Source organism: Halichoerus grypus, chromosome 2 (genome assembly GCF_964656455.1).
Source record: "Halichoerus grypus chromosome 2, mHalGry1.hap1.1, whole genome shotgun sequence".
Lineage (NCBI taxonomy): Eukaryota > Metazoa > Chordata > Mammalia > Carnivora > Phocidae > Halichoerus > Halichoerus grypus.
In genome coordinates, this window is record NC_135713.1 from 207,084,079 (window position 1) to 207,107,252 (window position 23,174).

General features: G+C 53.6%; 2 protein-coding genes across 3 annotated transcripts in view; one reads left to right on the forward strand and one right to left on the reverse strand.

Annotated features, from left to right (window-relative positions):
* Nucleotides 1-1,685, reverse strand: part of TBC1D16 (TBC1 domain family member 16) — a 76,827-nt gene extending 75,142 nt beyond the window's left edge. For both annotated transcript variants that reach the window (XM_036067390.2, XM_036067388.2), the window contains exon 1: nucleotides 1,593-1,685. The gene's annotated coding sequence lies outside the window, so the exon portion shown is untranslated. The remainder of the gene's footprint in view (nucleotides 1-1,592) is intronic.
* A 1,042-nt stretch (nucleotides 1,686-2,727) lies between these two features.
* The window catches only part of CCDC40 (coiled-coil domain 40 molecular ruler complex subunit), a 38,957-nt gene continuing 18,510 nt past the window's right edge, over nucleotides 2,728-23,174 (forward strand). The window contains exons 1-11 of the mRNA XM_078066395.1: nucleotides 2,728-2,756; nucleotides 2,927-3,040; nucleotides 3,998-4,061; nucleotides 4,479-5,057; nucleotides 8,470-8,614; nucleotides 9,641-9,816; nucleotides 10,623-10,706; nucleotides 10,783-11,002; nucleotides 17,647-17,804; nucleotides 17,973-18,095; nucleotides 20,666-20,787. Of these exons, the coding sequence (XP_077922521.1) occupies nucleotides 2,728-2,756; nucleotides 2,927-3,040; nucleotides 3,998-4,061; nucleotides 4,479-5,057; nucleotides 8,470-8,614; nucleotides 9,641-9,816; nucleotides 10,623-10,706; nucleotides 10,783-11,002; nucleotides 17,647-17,804; nucleotides 17,973-18,095; nucleotides 20,666-20,787 (1,814 nt within the window). The remainder of the gene's footprint in view (nucleotides 2,757-2,926; nucleotides 3,041-3,997; nucleotides 4,062-4,478; nucleotides 5,058-8,469; nucleotides 8,615-9,640; nucleotides 9,817-10,622; nucleotides 10,707-10,782; nucleotides 11,003-17,646; nucleotides 17,805-17,972; nucleotides 18,096-20,665; nucleotides 20,788-23,174) is intronic.

Sequence of the window (23,174 nt, forward strand, 5' to 3'; positions counted from 1 at the left end):
AGGAAGACTGTGTGCATGCGAATGGCAGGCCCCCCTTACCAGGAAGGAGGCAGTGCACACAGCCGTTTCTGGAGCTGGAGCAACCTGGGCCTGAGGACGTGTGAACTTGGTTCTGTCCTAGGTGCATGAGCTTGGGGAATTTACTTCTCTAAGGCTCAGGGTTCCCATCTGTAAAATGGGGATAACCTCAGTCCTGACTTTATGGGCTTGTTTTTGGGGTTAAGTGAATTCATGCACAATAATCAGAAAGTATGTACACAACAACCATCATCGCTGGAGGATTTTAAAATTCCACTGATAAGAACTTTCTTTAGCCATATTCTGAGATTCTGCTCACCATCAACACTCCACAAGCCAACAAGTGCCACAGAAAACATAATACCCGCAGTCAGCATCCACGTGCCTCCCAGTACCAACACTGGGCAACTTACACGAATTCCCCAGTTACTAGTACAAGGCAACCCCTACTTCAATAATCCTGTCTTTGCAAAAGTTTTCGTGGTTCTTCAAAGCCTTCAGCAGTCACTAATCCATTAATATTTCTACCAGGGAATTTCTAAATCTAACAACACAGATTTCTAAAAGTTCTCTAATCAATCGATGGCAGATTGGGAACAGATTTCTGGGATCTGGCCTTCTGCAGCCACCCTTTGATAATAGGCTTCCCCACATGGCCATTTTTGAGAACCATGTCTCGCTTCCTTCCAGATACAAGAACTGGGGCCTTCCCCTGGTAAAGAAAGATGGGTAAAACCAGGGGGGGATGGGGGGAGACCAGCCCAGCTTCTCCTAGGAACTTGGTGGGCAGGAAGACAAACTTCGGAGTGGTGAGCGAGAACATATTATGTTATTTTCCATCTCCGAATAGAATCTGAACTAGACTGTGGCCAACATATGACACCAACTTCCGAGTGTGGGAATAACAGGATTTCAAGATTCACCGGCTTCTGGCCAGGTTCCTGAGGTTATATTTAGCAATCTTAAATTGCCTATTTTTTTTCTTTCTCCTTTTTCCTACTCTTTCTTTCCTTCTTTCTTTCTTCTTTTAAGTAAAGAACAAGGGGGAACAGCCCGGCCTAAAGGAAGTGAGTTTCCTGACATGCGGTTCTTTACAGCCAGACCACCGACCCTAAGGCCCAGCAATGCTGAGAGCGCGCGCGCCGCTGAGCCGGGAAGCACACTTCGGGGGGCTGTGTCTGCAAACGGCGGCCCCCTGCAAGTTCTCCTTCGCGTGCTCTGACGATCCAGCCAGACAAAGACCGCAAGTTCTCCGGTCCACGGCTCCACACACGCGGGGAAGGAGTCTCCCCGAATTAGGTCCACTCCCGGCCCGGGGCGCCCGCACCCGCCGCGGAGGGGGTCCCCGGGGGGCTTCTGCGTGATCCCGCGTGCTCCCACGCCGCCCCGCTCCCGCCCCGGCCCCGCGCCTCCTGGGGCTGCGGCCGGACCCCGGCCCCTCCCGGGCCCCGCCGCTGCAGGCCCAGCGCCCAGTGCGCGCCCCCACCCCGTGCCCGCTGAGGGGGCGCCGCCCGCTCCCCCGCGGACCCCTTGGACCCCGCCCCCACGGCCCCCGCCCGGACCCCGATACCCACCCGGGTCCCGCAGCGGGGGCCGGATTCGCGCCGGCTCCCGGAGCCTCCGCCGCCGCCGCCGCCGCAGCCGCCGCCGCCGCCAGTGAGGCGCAGCGGGGCGGGGACGCGCGGCGAGGCCCGGCCCCCGGCCCGCCCCCGGCCCAACCCGGCCCGCCCCGGCCCCTAACCCGGCCCCTAAGCCGGCCCCTGGCCCAGCCGGGACCCCAGCCCGGCCCCGGACTCCAACCCGGCCTCGGGCCCAGCCCCGCCCCTGGTCCAACCCGGACCCCAACCCGGACCCGGACCCGGACCCGGAACCTGCCCAACCGGCGCAACCCGGCCCCCAACCCAGACCCCGCCTTCCCCCCCACCCCGCCCAACCCGGACCCCAACCCGGCCCCGGGCCCAGACCGGCTCCCCGCCGAACCCTCTCCCCCCAACCCCTTGGTTCGCCCCGACCCTGCCCCAGTCACCTTTCGCCCTCGGGACCCAAGTCCCCTGCCCCAGGCCGTCCTAATTCCGGGTCCCAGGACTCTGGCCCTGATGGCAGCCCCGCGTCCCCCGGCAGTGAAGACAGGACCCCTGGGACGCTCCACGTGCGCGCTCGCCCTCTCTGTTCTGCCCTCTCCATTTATATTTTTCCTATGTGGGGGTAAGAAGTGATCATCACCCCCCAAAAAGCCACTGAGCATCCTTCTCCGCCAAGGATTCTTCGCCGCACCCCCGCGGAGGGGACGCCGAGCCCCCCCCCCCAGGTCTGGACATGGATGGGCGGGCACCAGGCTGGAGCCCCCGCCCCCCCCAAGGTGCAGTGTGCTCCGGAGCCCCTCGCGCCCCCACCTCCGCCTGCCACCTTCGGGGCACTGAGCGGTCTCGGGTCCCCGGGTGCCCGGCGCGGTCCCTGGGCCATCTGAGTTACCCTGGCTGGACGCTCGTGGACACTGTTGTCGCTTTACTGAACCTGAGCCAGGCGGGACAGAACTCGGACTTAGAGACGGAGAAACTAAGTTTATGTTTTAATGTATTTATATACGTAGGTGCTCTGCGTTTCCAGCGCACCGCGGTGGCACAAAGGACGCGCCGCCGCGCCGCCCGCTCCAGCCCCGCGCGTGGTTCCCGCCCGCCGGATGTTGACGGCGTCGCCTAGCAACGGGAGATGGCGGAGCCGGGTGGCCAGGACGGCGGGTAAGCGGGCCGGGGGTCCCGGCTCTCGAAGCGGCGCCCACGCCTCCCCCTTGCCCTCACGCCCTTTCCCCGCTCCTCTGCCCCGTCCATCCCCGCCCTTCCGGCCTTTCGCGCCTCCCTGGCCACCCCCAGCCCTCCGCGCCCCTTCTCGTCTCCCGTCCCTTTGTCAGCTCCCGGTCCCCTCCCTCTATCCCCTCGCTCGGGTCGCCGGGCTCTCGAAACCCCGGGGCTCGCTCGGCCCGCAGTAACCATGGCAACCACTATGCTCGGCCGTGCCTTCGCGGGTAGTTTGCGTCCTTGTAACTAAAGCAGGAGAGCGCGGAGGCTGGTGGCAGGATCTCTACCTGCCTGAGGTCTCCCTGTGTGTGAAGGCTCACCGAGGGGTGATCCCCCCCCGACCGCGGGGACCCCGGCTCTTCCCCTGCCACCCCCAGACCTCCAGGAGCGGGGCTGGGCTGGGGACAGAAACTATTTTCAAGAATTGGACCTTTTATCTTAGACGCTTCAGTAGTGTTTCACTTTTTTTAAAAGATAGATTTATATATACTGACATGGAAAGCAGTCCAGGTTACATTAAAAGAAAAGACTAAGTGAAAAACAGTATGTAGAGTGTGGCCTCTAATTGTGTGTGTGTGTGTTTAAATGCATAGAAAAATATTTGCAAGAATATACGCTTAAATCTCTTTTATTACTGGTGGTTATCTTGAGAAGAGAGAAAGTCACAGAGGATTTTCGTTGTCTGTGTCACACATTTCTGTATTTGACTTTTTAAAAAAAAAATGAGCTTGTATTTTTAATTAGAAAAAAATAATTTTAAGAATGTAAATCATGACGTTTTTGTACTATCTAAATCGTGGAAGAACTAACCAAGAGTCTCTAAGAGTCTTTGTACCTTTTGTGCAACTTTCTCTTACACTGTATTTCTTTTCCCATTTGGCCCCAGACACAAGTATATTTAAGGTGACTTTTCTGTTGTAATGTACTGATGCTGTTCCCTGAATGTTTCCATAATTATTTTTCATTCATTCATGGAACAACTCTTTTGTGACGCTCCCTCCCTCCAGGTGTCAGGCATGATCTAGTGCTGGGGTTGGTGGTAAACATGACAAAGTCATGGCCAACAGCCTAGAGGGGAGGCATATAATCAACAAGTAAATAAGAATATAGACACCAGGAGGTGGTCAATGCCAAGAAAAAGAACGCTGTTCTTTGAAACTGTTAAACTGTATTTCTGCACCCAGGTCTCAGCTGGAAGGCGAATCAACTTCTGAAGGAGAGGAGGCCCAGAATAATGAAGGCGACAGGGTAAAGTTCCCTGTGGGGTGGGCTGTGCTGGGCTTGTCTTTACTGGGAATTAAAGAGTTAAGAGTTCTGCTCAAGAAAACTGCATGGGAATCCTATACCTTGCACTAGAACAGACTCAGTCCCCTTGCAGAGAGACTCATTTTCCTTTCTCCCCAACTGCTGGCGGCTAGTTGGGATGCCCCGCATCCCCTACTCAGATCAGCCCCGAGGTTTTCAGAACTCAGGTTCTCTAACAAAGGACGCAAAAAATTACAAACACTGGAGAGAACAGGTAGAATATGGAGCTTAATCTTCCAGGGACACGTAGGTGTGTGCAGATGCACTTTTCCCACCAGTATAATTACACAATTACGAGCAGAACTTCACAGGAGTTTTTGACTGTTTCCTGATTTTTTTTTTCCTGCCACAAATCTGCAGGTGTCACCCACAGGGAAGACCGGTGACCAAAACATTGACGAGGCTGTTGGTGCTGCCGAGCTTTCTGAAGAGGAAATTGAAGCCTCTGGGGAAGTCACAACTGAAGGAGAAATCGAAACTGAGGGAGAAGTGGAAACGGAGGGGGACGTGGAAACTGAGGGAGAAGTGGAAACGGAGGGGGACGTGGAAACTGAGGGAGAAGTGGAAATTGATGGAGAAGTGGAAATCAGTGGAGAAGTAGAAACGGAAGAGGAATTTGAATTTGAAGGGGATGAAGTCGAATTTGAATTTGAAGGGGAATTCGAATCCGATGTGGAAGCTGCCTCCCCTGAAGGGAAAGTCAGCTCTGTAGATCTGGCTTATTCAGAAGTCGGTGCTGGGGCGGTGCCCCAAGAGGAAGCGGGCCCCACATACCCGGATGAACATGTAGGGAGTGAACGTGTTCCTGAAGACAGAGAAGCCCCCCGTCCATCAGAATCCAGAGATTTGGGGGACATCTCCACACAGCCATCCCGGCAAGTAGTAGACTCACCCGAGCAGATAGGCCGGGATGCTTCTGGACCCAGAGCTCGCAGATCGGTAAGTGCCCCGAGGTCGACTTTATGAAAGTGTTTGACTGCCTTTGTGGTTTGTCACCCTATGTGAGCAACTCAGGGCACATTATAAAAACAAATTGCAATATCTGTTAGAAATTTCTTAGCAAACTTAAGTCTCGGGACCCACTCTTGAGTGCCAAGAGTTTCTGGACCTTGGGTTTGGGAACATTCCATGTAAGGGCATCCAGGTTTCTGGTTTCCAGAACAAGGCCTTCCAGTGAAGGCCTACTGTCATGATTATCATGACAGTACTGTCATGATTATCATGACAGTAGTTATGGTCTTACAATTTTCTTTTTTTAATTTTTAAATGAGCATGGGCTTATAGAAGAGTTGAAGTAGGATTAGAAGAACTTGTTATTTTTTTAAGCCTTGGAGAGTAGGTCAGCCATCGGATGCACCACGGCCACCAACTTCCGTGCGTGTTTCCCAAACAACCGAAATACAGCTCTCAAACTCGGGAACTGTCATTACATTACCAAATAATGCTCAGGCCTCATTCACCAGGTGTCCCAGTGACACCTTTCAGAGCAGAGGTACAGTTCCAAATCACATGTTGCCTTTAGCTGTCCCACCTCTTAGGTCTTAATCCTTCCTTGACTTTAATGACCTTGGCACTTCCAAAGCTCACCAGCCAGCCACCTTTAAAATGGCTCTCAGTTTGGATTTGCCTGGTTCTCCTCTTGCGGCGATCTGGGTTATGATCCCTTGGAAAGGGGTCACAGAGGGAGGCTGGTTCTCCTTATGCCCCACGCGGTAGTGTCCTGATTGTAGTTTGTCCCATGACCAGTGATGGTGCTGAAGACCCCGAGGCTTCTCCACTGGGAGGTTTTCCTCCACCCCTTTGCATTTAAGAAAAATGATGTGGGAAGGTGCTCTTTTTGGTTAAGATAGGAAGCGTGAGGATTTCAAACCACAACAGATTACCACCGTATTGCTAGGAGTTCATCTTTCTCTGAGCAGTGTGTACAGGCCCATCTTCTGTCAGATTTGTCCCTAGCTATTTTGCATTTTTGATGCTATTAGAAGTGGCTTCCAGCTGTTTGCTGCGGTACTGAATATGGTAACACAACTGATTTTTGTATATTGATCTTATATTCAGCAACACTGCGGAACACCCTTGTTAGTTCTAGTAGCTCTTTTGTGTGTGTGTGTGTGTGTGTAGAATCATAGGATTTTTCACAAAGATGATCATGTTCTCTGTGAATAAAGGTGGTTCAACTTCTTCCTTCCCAGTCTGGATGCCCTTTATATCTTTTTCTTGCCTTCTTGCACTGGCTAGAACTTCCAGCACAACACTGAGTAGAAATTGTCCCCAGTTTGACCGGTGAGAGCCCATTTAAATTGGCCTTTGTGTCCTTCTGACACACGGGTATCCTTCTTTCTTGTAACCGCTGTCATCCTTGGAGCACTTTCTCATTCTCTGGCACAGAGTGCCCGGCCCTAGAATCAGACATTTCTCCAGGAGCCTGGTTTCTTTTCGTGGAAAATAAAATTCAGAAGTCATGATTTGGGCGCTAGGTCCACTGTCCCCAGGCGCTCTCAGTATCATACACACATGACACGCACACACGCACACACACCACACGCCGCATTCAGACGCAGCTCACACCAACCCCTCTCTAACACAACTCCCCACTGAGTGGGTTCCTCTCCGTGCCCTCCCCTTCCATATGTCCAAGTCCTTTTTCCAGCAATGAGAAGGCTAGTCCCCATTCTCCCTAACGTATTTATTAACTTGATCCATCCCCCAGATGTAACCTTCACTGCATTTCTCCACCCCCACGTGGACTGTCCTCACCCCACCTGGACCCGGACGCCCCCACACTGGGCTGCCCTGGTCACTCTCGTCACTGTTGGGCCAAGCCCACCCAGGCCAGCCCCCAAATATCTGGGCTCTGACTGTGGCAGGCTGTCCTCTGTGGGGACTCTGGTCACCGGGCCCGGGCCTGGCACCTGTGCTGTGAGGGTTCCCCACAGGTTCGGCCTCTGAAGCCCGCTCTCCTCTGCCCCCGCTGCTGGCTGCAGGGTTGAGTTGTTCTGGAAAGAAAGCGAGGAGCAGGGTTACATTCCTCCATCTTCAGCTCTGGTCTGGACATGCCTTTGCCCTTGACATTCCGTCTCAGTGACTCTGACAACAACCCTCTGGGGTGAGAACTGTTGTTACCCCCCTGGACAGATGAGGACGCGGGTGGACGGCCTTCCCTGCCCAGAGTCAAGCAGCCATGTTGCTCTTGTTCCGCAGCCACCATTCTGAACCGAAAAGCCACGATCCCACCCCACCTGGTGACCCCTAAAGAGTTAATAACCTTGGAGAGTAACATGATTTGATGATCGCTAATTAAGCTCAGAAAACAACTGTCTTCACCTTGTATGATGTCCAGGAGATTTGAGGTGTGGGTCACTTATTGAGCTATAAACCCAGTTTCCATCCTCGGGTCCCCTTTCTAGAAAAGTTACCGGGAAACAGTTTCCAAATGTGATCAACCAGAAAGGCAGAGACAAACCTGAGCGAGAGCCCTATTTCCCTTCCTCCCGGCTGGTGCTCAGTCCTTAGAAGGAACAGGAATTGCAGAGTGGGAGCTGCTTCGTGTCTTGGCGTGTGGGTGCCTCCTCGATTTCTTGGTAGGGGAAGCCCTTTCTGGACACCCCAGAGGTGGGCTTGTGACTCTGGGCCCCCATTACTATCATCACGGTTCTGGCTGCCTCAGAGATGGTTTCTAGAATCAGCATCATCTGAGGAAGTATTAGAAAGAGCATGAGCGGCGGGTTGAGGCATCCCAACTCTGAACCTGCCCTTGGCTGCGTGTGTGAACTTCAGGCAAGGTTTTTAGCTTCCATGAGGCTGCTCCCCCTCAGATAACAGAGGTGACTCATATCTGCCTCATAGAGTGTTATGCAGGGTCATTGTTGTTACTAATCCTCACCAGATCATCATCAGCAATAATTATTGTCAACAGTAATAATTGCAAGAGTCTCTTTTAAAGCTCAAATGGAGCCAGGCATTTTTAACAAGAGAAGCTATTTTCTTTCTTTTCTTTCTTTCTTTCTTTCTTTTTCTTTCTTTCTTTCTTTCTTTTTTTTAAGATTTTATTTATTTATTTGACAGAGAGACACAGCGAGAGAGGGAACACAAGCAGGGGGAGCGGGAGAGGGAGAAACAGGCTTCCCGCTGAGCAGGGAGCCCGATGCGGGGCTCGATTCCAGGACCCTGGGATCATGACCCGAGCTGAAGGCAGACGCCTAATGACTGAGCCACCCAGGCGCCCCTCCAAATTGTTTTCCACGCTTCAGCAATTATGTTGAATTTCGAATACTGCAATAGATCAACATCAAACAACTTTTCAGTCCTGATTAAGGCCTCATTGATTTAGGTTTGGTTGTTCTTCCTCTAGGAAAAATCCGGTGAAGGGCTCCAGCAGGAAGTCTTTCCTCTGGGGGCACGACACCGCCTCCGACTGAGCCAGGGGAGCAGCATCACCTCCTCAGACTTTGACGAGCTGCTCTTGAGCACGGAGGAGCCCTTCATCCAGGAGCTAGGTACCGTGGCACCTGCCGGGTTGTCCTGCCCACGGGATGAGCCCCTTCATATCCCCTTCTGTGCAAGGGGTACCACTCATTCATCATCTGTTACCTTGTTTCCCATTCAGCTGGGAGCTGAAAGAAATGTTATTAACAGATAGGAATAATATTTATGGAGCATTCACTGTGTTTTATCTCATTTAATCCTTATAGTAACCCAATGAGGTAGGAACCATTCTCCCATTTTACAAAGACTCTAAGAGTCATTTAGTGACCTACCCGAGTATGTGGCAGAACCAGACCTTGACTGAGAGATCCGATGACGTCCCAAACCACAGCCCCTGACTGCCACCCCTCACTGCCTCCTGGTCTCAGAGAGGGGCTCGGGAACAACACCCCTAAGCCTGCGTGTTTGCTGAGTCTCCAAGGGTCGCTCGGCATACCCTGTCCCGTATCCCAGTGTTCTGGATGTGGGAAAGCAGACCGGGATATTTCTTATTCCTTATGATACACGAGCATGGATGGTGCAACTAACAAAGCTTTGCATCACTCACCAGTGAGGTGAAGACAGCACACATCTGAACGAGTTTTTAAACTCATTAAAACAGAACAGGATCTCTCCAGCTCAGGAGGATAGGGAAGCTGGAACTAGAGCCTCACTGATATATCTTTTCAATCTTATCAGCTGTTTCCCATTCAAAAAAAAATAAAATCAAGGTAGTCCATGAGTAAGAAGGCACCTTCTGTTCACTATTTATGTCTAAAAAAGTATCTACAAAATATATTTCCTTCTTGGAATGTATTAAAGGTAATATGCATTACCTTTAAAATGCGATCCCTTCTATGGAACATGTTGAACCAACGAATAGAAGATTGATGAACAGAAGACACTGTAAGCACGTTTCTGAGCCCTAACCCATGGGATGCCTTTTCTTTCTCTTTTCCATTGTGTTGCATGAGGCTGGAAATCAGCCTCGCCTGACAGCACCTGGAAAGTGGCCTCACTAGCCACTGCAATAACCCCTCCGTAATGCTTGCCCCCAGATGGCCCCCCAGAGGAGCCTGGTGCGCAGCCGGGGAGAGGAGCCGCGCCGGCCTTCCTGGACCGGATCCAGCGGCTGGGCACCGCTGAAGAAGGGACTGTCGAGAGAATGGAGTCGGAGGGGAGTGACGAGGCCGAGGAAGACAGACACCAGCTGGTGGTTCTGGACCCCGACCACGTAAGCACGTGCTCCCAGGCCCTGCTGGGGCCCTGACACCGAGCGCGATCAGAGGCGCCCCCTCACCTGCTGTTGAGCTCGCCTGTGCCCCCGCGCCCCACGCCCTGCCCCCAGCGCTGCCCCGCCCCTCGCCCACTCTGCAAAACTGCTCTGTGAGGGGTCTTCTCCTTTCTGTTTCATTCGCCCAGAGTCAGCAATCCTCAACCCTGGCACTGCTGACATTGGGACCCGGTCACTCTCTGGGGCGGGGCTGTCCTGGGCAGCACCCCCGGCTCCACCCGCTAGATGCCAGGAGCGCCCCTGCCCCTTAGCCGTGAAGCCAGAAATGTCTCCAGACATCCTGGATGCTGGGTGGGAGCACAGTCACCCCAGTTCAGAGCCCCTGCTTGGAGCGCACCACCTGAGCTCCCACGCCCCGCCCTCTGGCAAGCGGCGAAGGCGAATCCTGATTGGATGAGCCCATTTGGAAAGCCAGGGTGCTCCCGGTGGGAAAGATCGGCGGTTGCTCTGGGAAAAGAGGCTCAGGGCTCATTCGGTGCTGGCATCACTCCCGCATCCCTGGGGAGAAACCAGGACCACCACTCCAGCTCACTCTGTCTTTTTGCCAAAATGCGTACTCAGGTCTTCAGTGCCTGGGACGGGACCTTGAGTGCCCTTAGTCTATGGCTGCCGGCGCAAGTCCCTGGCAGAAGTGAGGGGCACCCAGCGTGGAAGTACTTTCGGTGCCCCCAGGGGGAGCTCTGGCGACTTAGGCTGCGCCCTGCTTGGGCAGGAGGGTAACCAGGCTTGCTGCTGCGTCGTTTCAGCCCCTGATGGTAAGGTTCCAGGCTGCGCTGAAGAACTATCTTAACCGCCAGATAGAGAAGCTGAAACTGGAAGTTCAAGAGCTGGTGCGTATCTGCCCGTCCAGCCTCCTGCCCGGCTGTGTGCCTCCGGCCCGTGACCCGCTTTCTCTCTCCCCCCCAGAGTGTGGCCACCAAGCAAAGCCGCGTGCAGCGGCAGGAGCTGGGCGTGGATCTCTACGGGGTCCAGCAGCATCTGGCCCGCCTGCAGATGCAGCTCGAGAAAAACCACGACCTCTACTCGGTCGCGGCGTGCGCCAGGCGGCAGAAGGAGGAGGAGCTTCAGAGCGTGCGCCTCCGCTACGCCGGGACCTGCGAGACCGCCAACAACGAGCGCAAGAAGCGTAAGGCTCGGGGTCCCTGTTGCCATGGCGCCCCGATCCCCAAGTGCCCTCGCAATCCAGTGGCGCGTCCCCGCGTGCTGTCACGCCCCCACGGGGAGGTCCCACAGGCCAGCTCGTCCCGGAAAGGCATCCCTGCGTGCCATCCCAGGGCGTCGAGAAAAGCGCGATGTGGTCGTGTCCTCGGGGAGTTCGCAGCCTTTTAGGGAGGGAAGGCGTCAGTGTCTTAAAAGGCACCTGATTGGGCCAAGCAGCGAACAAGGCAGGCAGGCAGAGTCAACATCCGGAGAGGCTGGCCGGCTGCCGGAGGTGGGCAGGGTTTAAATAAGCGGGAACCCACGGATGCGGCCAATCCCAAGCACAACGGCCCAGGGGATGGCCGCAGCCCGGCTGTACGGCAGATCCTGGCGAAACCGGGAGGCTTCGGACCAGATGAGGCAATAGGTCTCTGCCCAGTAAAACACCCCCCTGCACAGGGCCAGGCTGTGGGCCCCGTGAACCCCCGCTTTGCGCACTCTGCTGTGATTACTTCAGTCTGTGGGGTTTTTTGTTCCCAAGTCTGTTTATCAGCTGTGTATGATTACCACAACGGGGAAAACAACCTACACAGAAAACAGAACCACACGGACACTCTAACTGTGGCTGCAAAGAGACATTTCCGACCCTGAGAAATGCAGAACTTTCTGGATTGACAGAGTCAGGCTAAGTGCTCCTTTATCAAGCACCCTCCCTGATCTCCACCAAATTAACAGAAAATACCAAGAAGAGAAGAACGTGACATTCATGCAAAAACAATAAAGAGTCGCATGCTCCGGGTGGGACAGAATTTAGACCGACCTGAAAGAGGACCCAGGCCCCCCACGTGCTCCACACCAGCGCCGCTCAGTGAAGGCTCAAAGTGTGGCCAGGCTTCTGGAGAGATGCAAACATCTTCTTGGACTTTGTGTCCTTTCTGGAGGTCACCAAGACACAGGAACAGAAGCTGTTCAACCAAGCAAGGATTCCAGAAACATTACCCTTTCTCCCTTCCGAGCACTAGGGAATTCGGTGCTGCCGCTGCCCTGAAACGTGGGTGTTTGCCACTGGAGAATGTCCACGAGTGCGTGCCTCCCCTGGGAGAGAGTCACTGAGACTTCCCATCAAAATGCGAGTGCTCGGCAGCGCCCCCAGACTGCAGGGGATGGGGCTGGACAGACAGAGCGGACGCCAAAACCAGAAGAGTGTGAGATTGTAGAGGACGTCACATCAGTAAAACGAGAGCACAGTGTTAGGTAAAAGGATACTTGGAATTAAAAAATATAACCATCCTCCCAAAAGAACAAAACAAAAGTCACTAAACAGACAAAGCAATACTGCCGAAAATTGAACTTGTAAACCAAAAGGCCAGTTTGAGGAGTTCTTCCCCAAACTCATAGGGAAAACCCGAAGTGGTGGATGTTTTGAGAAGGAGATACAAGACATGGGTGTGAGATCTGGAACCGTGGACGCCCATCAGACGGAAGTCCCAGGAGATCAGGGACGCTCACGGGCGACATCAGAGGAGAACATCAGCGTGAGCCCAGGAAAGGTGAGTCTTCGAATATAAAGGTGCTCGGAGGACCCGACAGCTGGAAAACAGAATGAACATACCTAGGCACAGCTGGTGAGATTTTTAAATTCCAAAGCTAAGGGGAAGAATGCTGCCGGGTTCCAGGCCGGACAGAATCATACTGCGGCAGGCGGAGAGCAACCTGCTGTCCCTGGCAGGAGCCCCTGGGGCGCACACAGCCAGGCGCACACCCCCTATTCAGCTGTTCTGCCAAGGCCCCGGATCTTGTGTTTCTTGCCTTGGTTTTTTGTTTTGTTTTGTTTTTTGAAGGCTTCCAGGTTATTCTAATGTGCAGTTGGGGCTGAGAATCACAGGTCTCAAACATAAATGACAGAGTAGCGATGCTCGGAACGTTGTAAGGGAAGAGGACAGAGTCCCGTCCACACAGAGATCACCGACTAGTTAGGGATTTAGTGCCAAAGGGAGTCCACGTATCAGGACTTCTGGATTCAGCGGAAAGCACTCCGATAAAACCCAGGACCTTGCATAGTTTTCATTAACAAGACCGAAAATCAAACATTCTACTCCAGAGGCCGAAAAAGGGCAAAAAACAAAACAAAACAAAACAGAAACAAAAGAGGTAGGAAGAGGGAGTTAATAAAGTAAAATAGCTGAAACTGGTACAAAAAAAAAAAACAAAACAACGAGTTCGCCTGACAGATAAAAATACTCCATTTTTGAAATGACCAACATGCTGAGTAAACTTCTGGCCTGCCCGGGGAAGAACAAAACGTGTGTCCCCCAAGTAGCAGCCCTGGAAATGAGGACAATTCAGAGGCATTATTGGTTTTCATTTCAAGAAGGCCACGCTCTGTACTGGGTTCATCATTGAAGAAACTGAAAACGTTGTCAGACATCGATTTCCCCTGAAAGCACCAGTTTGTTCGTTATGGACGAGTCCCCACTACTAACTGCGAAAGGAACAGACACCGCCCCCCCCCCATGCTGTCCAGCCCTCCAGGGGGCGGGAAATCTGGGAAACTTCCCAGGCTGGTGTTAGAACGGGGAGGATAGCCCTGGCTGCAAACACGGACGGCCGCCAACACAGAAACTGCAAAGCCAGCCCACCAGGAGGCCAGAAAATCCTAAATAAATTAGTAGCAAACAGAGAAGGGTGGAATTCCTGTGGAATTCAGGAATCATTTGAAATTAAGAAAGCTGCTAATTTAAGGCATTCTATTAGTAAGTTAAAGGAGAGGGAAAAACAAAGGATTTTCTGGGTGGATGCAGAACGGGTCTTTGCAAACACTTACCATCCATCCTAAACTAGGTAGAAGGAAAGTTCTTTATAATGTTTTCAGAAACGAACCAGGGAAACACTGGAGAAATAGGGAAATAGGGAAATAGGGAAACACTGGAGAAGGTGCAGCTAGGATCAGGAGGGAGACGGGGAAGCCGCCCCAGGCCATGGGCACAGCTCCGGAGCCTCCAACAGGCAAAATAAATGAGGTGAGGATTTGGGACATGAAATTCTCATGCTTTACCAATCATATGATTGTTTCCTAGAAGATCCAAGATTACCAATAATAAGTAAAAACAAAAACAAAAACCCAGTACTAGAAACAGTAAAGAAAGTAAAGTAGGTGAATGTCAGAGCTAGCATTTTCTCCTATCCCAGTAATATCCAGTTAAGAACTAAATTGTTTCAAAAAAAAAAAAATCTCATCCATCATGATTATAACAACCATAAAATACCTAGAATAAACCTAACAAGAAGTGAGTGAGCCTATCCGGAGAAAAACAATAAAATCTCGCTATGGGACATAAAACAGGTTTCAGTAAGTAAAGCTGCCTTGTTACTGGGAGGAAAGCTGCACGATACGGACGTGTCGCCTCTGTCCCAGTCAACATGCCGTTCAGTGCTGTTCCAGCTGAAGTCCACGATGGGGTATTTTGGGTGACCTTACATTTATTTGACATAGGCGTTTATTTATTCATTTTTTTTAATTTTATTTTTATTTATTTATTTATTTATTTATTTATTTATTTATTTGACAGAGAGAGACACAGCGAGAGAGGGAACACAGCAAGGGGAGTGGGAGAGGGAGAAGCAGGCTTCCCGCCGAGCAGGGAGCCCGATGCGGGGCTCGATCCTAGGACCCTGGGATCATGACCTGAGCCAAGGCAGAGCTTAACGATTGAGCCACCCAGGTGCCCCTATTTATTCATTTTCAAGAAGTAATCACTCAAAAGTCGAGAGCTCTGGGATGGGAAGTCTCCTGCCTCCCCTTCCCCCAGGACCCTCCACAGAGGCACCTGGGGCGGGGGTGGGGGGGATGGGTTCTTATGTGTTTCTTTAAAGATGTTTTTGCGTATAAAAGCAAAGTTACGAGGGTATCTTTTTTTTAAACAAGTAGCTTTGTGCCATACCCACGCTTCCCGCTTCCCGAGGTGCTCGAGAGGATTCTGTATCAATACGTAAAAAGCTCCCCATCCTGCACAAATTGATCTTAAAGTTTACTCAGGAGATTAAATGCACAAGACTCCCAAGAAAATTTTGAAAAGGGAAGATAATGAAGGAAAATAGTCTTATCAGGTGTCAAAACACGGTATCAATCTACAGCAGTAAAACCAGAACGGCACCAAAGGGGAAGAAGCACACGGATGGTGGAGAGCAGACGATGCTGGGGAACTCACGTGGGGATCCAGCCATTTTCTGCAGGTTAGATAAACGGACAGACTGCATCTTTAAGCCAATACATATTTGCTTGACCATTTGGCCATCTGAAAATGCATACTTAGACCCCTATTTCACACTATACAAAAAATAAAGTCTGCAGTAAATATTTAAGAAAATCACAGAAGCATTACAGGAATATGTAAGGCCGCTGTAGTTGTTGTTGTTAATCATCTTGGGCTGAGGCGGGTCTCCGGAGCGTGATGTGAAGTACGAGGCCACAGAGGAGGAATTTGACAGTTTTGTTTATACAAAAACATGAAAATTATCAAGAAGCATGACGAAGTTAAAAGACAAACACAAGTTGGGGGCAAACCCCATTTGCACATCCGTGACAACCTCCATATGTTCCGAGTTACTTTTCCGTTGCCGGGAAACAAATTCCCACAGACTTCAGGGCTCAACACGAGCCCGTGTGTCTGCAGGCCCACACGGCCCGAGGTCAGAGGCCTGGTGTGGCCGACTGGGCCCCCCTCGTGGGTATCTCGAAGCCAAACGCTAGTGCTGGTTGGCTGGGTCTCTCAGGAACACCCGGGAAAATCCGACTCCAGCCTCGTTCATGTCTTTGGCAGAATTTAGCTCCTCAGGGTTGTAGGACTGACGGGCTGCTTCCTCTCGGGGCTGTCCACAGGGGCGGTTCTCGGCTCCTGGAGGCCTCCCACGTCCCTTGCCTGGGGCCCCTCCCTTCTTCGAGCCAGCTTTGCAGAGAATTTCCTTCTCATCGAATCCAGTTCACCCTGAGAATCTCCCTCACTTCCTCTTTTGCCACCAGCTGGACACCACTCTCTGCTTTAGATGGACTCACCTGCTTAGGCCAGGCCCACCTGGTAATTTCCCTTGGGACAGATAAGCAACATCATCATAGCAGTCACAGCAGGTGGCAGAGGCCCTGGGAGGCGTCTTCAAGTTCTGCCCACCCTGCCTTGATCGCATCAAGAGTTCCTAGAAGCCGCCCAATGAGAGGCAAACGTCCCATAGCTGTGTGGCCAAGGACATGAGCAAGCGATTTGGAGGAGGGACAAACATGGTCATTAAAACGGTGAAACTAGGTTCAACTCCACTGATATTTATGCAGATTTAAACACGCACTGGAAGTACTGACTTTTTGTTACTCAGTGAAGCAAAGCAGGGTTGAACTCAGCGCTCTTAAGGAAGGGTCAACGTGAGTCTCACACGTTTTAGGTGGGAGGGTGAATCGGTCAGCTCGGCGGCTGTGGGGACTTGTTTTCTCATGTCCTGGGGGCTGGAGGTCCGAGAGCCAGGCGTGGGCAGCGCTGGTTCCTCCCGAGGCCTATCTCCCGGGCTTGTAGCCACGGCCTCCTCCCCCGGGGCCTTCTCCCCGGGGCCTCACCTGGTGGTCCCTTGTGCGTCTGCGTCCTGATCTCCTCTCCTAAGGATACCAGCCACGAGGGGTTAGGCCCACTCACAGGACCTCATTTTACATTAATTACCTCTGTAAAGACCCTCTCTCCAAATGCAGTCTCCGCCCCGGCCTGCTGTGACCACAACACCTCCCTGTCCCTGCTTCTGCTCCCCACCCCCCATAGTTCCTACCCACGCAGGAGCCAAAGAATTCGCCAGCGTTGGAATTTTTACAGTCACCTTGGGTGCAAAGTAAAGTGTTTCAGGGTTAAGCTACACCCTTCAAGGATGCCTGCCACTCAGCGGGGTGAATTTATATTTCTATTCTATAAATCGGTGTTCTGCGTGCATTTATCCACCTATAAAGGAACGCTCTATGCAAGACAGCAAATGACTCTTGATTTAGAGTTAGCTCCCTAAACGAATTGGTAATCTGGCTTCATAAATCAATCTCCCGTGAGTTTTGTTAAAAGGAGTCCTTTCCTCGGGGTGCGGTCTCCTGCGAGCGCTGGACGGAGATCCGCCATGTGGCTCTGAGTGGGGAGTGGAAGTGCTGTGCTGGTGAGCCTGGCCCGTGAGGAAAGCTCCGGTGCTCCTGGCCTGCGCCCCCACATGGCCATTTCAGTCCGGGGGGCCGGGGGGGCTGTGGCAGAGCTCAGCGCCCCCTTGGGCGGGTTTCCTCCCAGGATGTGGGACTCTACCTAAGCAATAAGAAATCTGTAAGACTAACGCAAGGCCTCCTAGCCTGACACTGTCTCAGCGGATCCTTAGGCATGGGGAGGGCCTCTAAGACGCGGCGGGCAACCGAGCGGCTCGTGGTGATGCTGGACACGGATTACCTACATCTTTGTCTCTCCAACTAGGCTGTAAGGCTTTGATGGCAAAGTCTGAGTCTTTGTGGTTTAGAAGCAGCAGGTTCCCAGGCTGGGTCCACAAGGGCAGCCGGGGAGCCTTCCGGAGCTTCGGGCCCCGAGACAACGTGTGTGGGATGCTGAGCGGCCTTCCCCGTCCTCCCCCCAGTGGCGGCTCTGCAAGCCGAGTTGGAGAGCCTGGCTCTGCATCTCTTCTACATGCAGAACATAGACCAGGACGTGCGCGACGACATCCGCGTGATGAAGCAAGTGGTGAAGAAGTCCGAGGTGGAGCGAATGCGGGCCGAGGTGGAGAAGAAGAAGCAGGTACTCTCGACTTCGACGCATTTGCCATCACCCCCAAACCTTCGATTTCCCAAAAGCCCCTCCGCTCAGCCTCCTGCCTAGGAGGCTGCGGCCGGCCTGGCGTTCGCTGGCTTGGGTCGGGAGTTGGTGGAGGAGCATGCTGGAGGGGCCCGTGGTCTCGTTTCCCAGGACCTTCACGTGGACCAGCTCACCACCAAAGCCAACCAGCTGGAAGAGCAGATCGCGCTGCTGGAGGCTCAGAGCTGTGCCCAGGCCGAGGACACGCGGGCTCTCAGGAAAGCCGTGAGCGAGGTAGGAGCATCACCACCGCTCTTGGCTTCGGGACACCCACTTAGTGCCTGCCGCAGGGCGCCGGCTCGCTGCCGAGGGCCAGGTGGATGCGGCTCCCGCCGCCGCGGTGTGCCTCCTGAAGCAGCTCAGGCTGACCCGTGGTGGGGACGGTGGGGACGGTGGGGACGGTGGGGACGGTGGGGCGGGGCTGTTTCTATTCGGCCCACAGCCGGTGGTAGCCCGAAAGGCCTCCGGGAAGCCGGACATCTGAGTCTGCTTGTCGGCCGGGTCCTCGCGGGAGTGGCCTCTTGCCTCCCTAACGAGGCTGAGCCCCGGCGGGAAGGACTCAGTGCAGCACCGCGTTCCGAGGTCGACACCAGGAACCAGCGCTGCCACGTCTTCTTTTTTTTTTTTTTTTAATCTGTGAATCACCATCTGCACTCGTGTGCGCAGGCACGACACGAAGGAAACAAGCCACTTTTACTGGGGAAAAGAAAACGCTTGCACAAACGGACAGGCACACCTGGGTCCGTGTGGGAAAGCGGCCCGGGCTCTCCAGCCTGTGGGTCTAGAATGTGTTCTGATTAGAATCTCAGGGGGAAAAAAGGCAGTTTTTAGTTAGCAAAGAGATTCTGAGGTTTATCCGAAGCATACATTCAGAGGACTGGCCAGGAATTGTTTGGGAAAGGGAAATTCAGAACGGGTTTGGCCCAGAACGGAGGGGTCTCCTGAGATGTGGGACTTGCTGTGCTAAAGGCAGGAGAGTCCCAGACACACCAGGCTGGCGGGTCCTCCTGACGTTGCCCTACCAAATATTGCCCACTCTAAAGCCTGGAAGGTGAAATGATGTGTCCCTGTGGTCTGGGATAGACAGGCGGGCCATGGTAGCCTACGAGTAGACCCCCAAAAGAAGCAAAGGTTTACATAAAACTTGAGTGGATTATAAATTAATGGAGAACACATGAATCATGCACAGCAGAGTAGGGACATTTGGTTAATCATTTGGGGAAAAATTAAATCTTTTCCTCATACCAGACATGAAAATGAATTCCAGATGGGATCAAGAACGTAAATGGGGAAAATGTACTGGAAGAAAATACAAGAAAAATATATTTTTTAAAAGATTTTGTTTAGTCATTTGACAGAGAGACACAGAGAGACACAGCGAGAGAGGGAACACAAGCAGGGGGAGTGGGAGAGGGAGAAGCAGGCTTCCCGCTGAGCAGGGAGCCCGACTCGGGGCTCGATCCCAGGACCCTGGGACCATGACCTGAGCCGAAGGCAGACGCTTAACGACTGAGCCACCCAGGTGCCCCAAGAAAAATATTTCTTAAATCCAGAGTCGCAGAGGCCTTTCTAAACCTAGCGCGGAGAGCAGACACTCTAACGGAGCTGATGGGGAGGGCGAGGCACGCCAACCACAGAGCCTGGAGGTTGAGGGTGCCGCCAACAACACGAAAAGACGGGAGACCCACCAGGGAGTTTGGTGGTGGGAAGAGATTGTGCAAATCAGTAAGAAATACCCCGTGCCCGGTTCTACCGCGGGATGGTCATGGACACACACACGAGCTTATGTCTCCCGGTGCCTTCTGCCCCGCCCTGCTGGGTGTGTCCCCTCCAGGGGACGTGTGCCCCGCGTCCTGTTCCTTTTGCCTTCCTGCACCTGGAGCAGCACGTGGCCCACAGCAGGTGCACCAGAGACACTGAATGAACGGATGAGGAACCCTAGATAGCCCGAAACCAGCGCAGGGAGGAGTGGCGCTCCCAGGCGGGTAGCGAAAACACATGTGCCCCCCTACACCCCCGACCCCCCAAAACTCCCCTGCCCCCTCCTAAATATCACCTGGGCTTCATGCCAAGGAAACTACTGAAGAGGCATGCGAGTAAAAATTTTTTACATTAAAAACTCCACAAGCAAAATGAATAGAGATTCAGTGGGGACACTGTGTTGGGTATGATGGCAAAGTCCCAAGGGGAGGGCATTGGTTACAAAAGTCATGGTATATCCGTGCAGACTGTCCCAACAATCAAATAAATGCTTGCTGACATGGAAACCTGGGCACAACACGCTAATTTTTAATTCCAGGTTATAAAACAACATAGAGAATACGATGACGCACGTGCATGCACAGGGCCTGACGGACGCTCCCACGGAGCTGCCAGGTCATTCCCGACAGCACAGGCTCTTACGGGAAGGGGTCTCAGGCACAGAGGCCGTACCCATCTCTTGTGACCGAAACTCTGGCCTGTGGACAGGACTCATTGTGAATCAGCGACACCCTCCCACCCCCGGCGTCCGGGGTCCGGGTACGACGGGTGTCTGTCACTGCTGGACACCTCTTCTCCTCCTCGACTCCCTGGCACTGAGCGCCTTGGGGCGCGGAGTCAGGGCTCAGGTGGGCGTTTCGATGTGTCTTTAGAGCTGTGTTTATTTTCACATTTATCCTTTTGCTGGTGCGTGGTAAGAAAAGCAAGGGTAACACAGGGAAAGGAGATGATTCAGGACATTTGGGGCTTTCGGACATTCTCTTGGGGCCTTGAGCGTAATGAGGTTAGACCAACGTCCACGTAACCCTGACTCTCCACCGCAGGCCTGCACGGAGATAGACGCCATCAACATGGAGAAGAGGCGCATCCTACAGCAGTGGGCCACCTGCCTGGTGGGCATGAAGCATCGCGACGAGGCCCACAGGACCATCCAGGAGGCGCTCAGGTATGAGCACACCCGGGAGGGCCTCCGGCTGCCCTGCAGGTGCACCGCGGAGGTGGGGGCCGCTGCACCCCCACCTCCTCCCAGGTGCGCCCACAGCGCCCTTCCTGCTGGATCTGCTGGGACCAAGGGGGTGCACCTTGCAGCCCCACAGCCTCAGCTTCCGCCCTGAAAGCTCCCTATTGTTCACCAACATTCAACGTTTCTTAAGTCTTTTCAAACTTTCTGCGGTACCGGGAGCAGCAAAGATTTTATGCTCAGGCTTCCTGGGAAGATTAGGACAAACAGTGAGAGAAGGAGAAAGGGGTATTTCTCTCTGGGAAGGCAGGGTGTCCCTCTGCTTTGCTTTTCACCACCTGTGTGCGGAAACCATCCCTGGGCCATTGTTCTGTGGAGGGCCGCGTTCCAACCGCAATCCTGTCTTAATCTCCCCGCCAGGGGGCAGGAAGAGGGCCCTCCTCCAGTCCCCTCCGTCCCTCCTGTGTGGCTTGGCCAGGGAGTCGGGCGCAGGGGTTCCGGGCCCAGTGCTGCCTCAACTCCCCAAACCGCCCCAGGTGATGGGGACCGAGATGCGGTGGCTGGGTTCCGGAGGCAGCGCACGGCGCCCGCACCCGGCACCGAGCCTGGCGGAGGGCAGAAGGATGAATGACCGCTCTCGTCAGCCCTGCCGCACGGTCTCCGGTGCTCAGACAGCTGGGAGGCGCTGCTCCTCTTTGGTCCTGTGATGAAGAAAAAAGAACAAAACAACCCCCCCCCAAACGAGGCACACACGCGCCGTGGTAGCTCGCTGCATACACACCGTCGTGGGCCTTGCTTTTCTCATTTGCCGACAGGTCCCAGAGGTCTTTCCGAATCTCAGCGTGACGACTGGTCCTTCCTTCCTTCCCCACCGCGGGGTGCGCCGCCGGGCCGCGTCTGGGGGAGACTTCCCACCGGGGCGGGGAGGTTCCTCGCGGTCTGACTTCGCTGCAGGGCTGCACCCACGCCCAGGAGTATTATAGTCTATATTACACTATAGCATTTCCTTCTCTGTGAGCCTGGAGTTCTGGGGGACGGACACGCACAGACCTGGCAGGTGTTTCCCCACAAGGCCGTGACAGTCACACCCCACCGGGGGTTCCAGAGCCTGGCGAGATTTCGGCCGTTTGGATGGCGCCCATCTGACTAACGGAAAAAAAAAAAAAAAAATCATGTTTTTGAACACTTTTTTTTAAACTCTCTCTTTTTTTAATTTTAATTTTTTTAAGATTTTATTTTTAAGTAATCTCTGCACCCAACATGGGGCTCAAACTCACAACCCCGAGCTCAAGAGTCACATGCTCTACCGACGGAGCCAGCCGGGGAGCCCCCTAAAATACCATGTTTCTAAAATAGGCACCCATGGAAGGTTGGGTGGATATTTTAGCAAAATAGGTGCACGCTCACACACACACACGCACACGCACACACCTGCGCACACTCGCGCACGACGCCCCTAACAAGTGATGGGAAGTCTGGTTCAGCGTCCCCCCTAAAGCTACACTGCAGCCCAGAGGAGTGAGGTCGCCTTCAAAGCACGTTGCCCACGTGGGCTGCTGTGAAGGGCGTAACTGCAGAGATGCGTCATCTGCAACCCCACGGGTCTGAAGAAGGAAGTCCGAGGCAGATTAACCAAGGTCAGGGCGTCGCAAGAATAACGTACAGCGCCGCTTATGGCTTGCAGGCCAGTTCAGCGACTGAACGAACTGCCAAACACCAGCTGGTAGCACGTAGACCGGTTTAGAAGCTGCAGGAAGCTCGCGGCGTCCTGGCTGATGGTCGGGACGATGGGGCACGAGGCCCGCGTCCCGGTCGCCGTCTGGGCGTGGCAGGACCCTGTACCCAGGCGAGTCCCCTGGCCCAGAAGCCGGGTTTTGCTATCATGTCGTGAGCGCATCTGTGTCCTCAGGGTCGGCTCGCAGGGATTGGGTCCACCAGAGGCTGCCAAGTTATGCGTGTCCGCTAGGAAATGTGAGCACCAAAGGGGCTAATGCTTGACCCTTGGGCCAGCAGAGTGTCGCCCGTGGGAAAGAACATGAGGCCGGCGATAACCGGGTCGCTGCTCAGGGAGTGTTGAGGCCCCAGGCCCCGCCAGCCTCCTGCTTCTTCCCAGAGCACCGGGCAGTCCGCCCACACGCTTGCCTCTGCCTTGATGGCCCTTTGCCGTCACCCGCCCACCCCCTCTTCCCTTCTGACACCTGTGTGATTTTTCCCAATAACATGATGCCCTCAATCAGGTTCCAGCCAAATTCTGCAGTCTCTTTGTCGGGACGATGGGATCTCTGCATCGATGCCGAGTCTACAATTTAACTCTTAGGAGACAATCTGATCTCCCAGTGCTTGGGGTGGGGGGCATCATAACATTGCCCCCA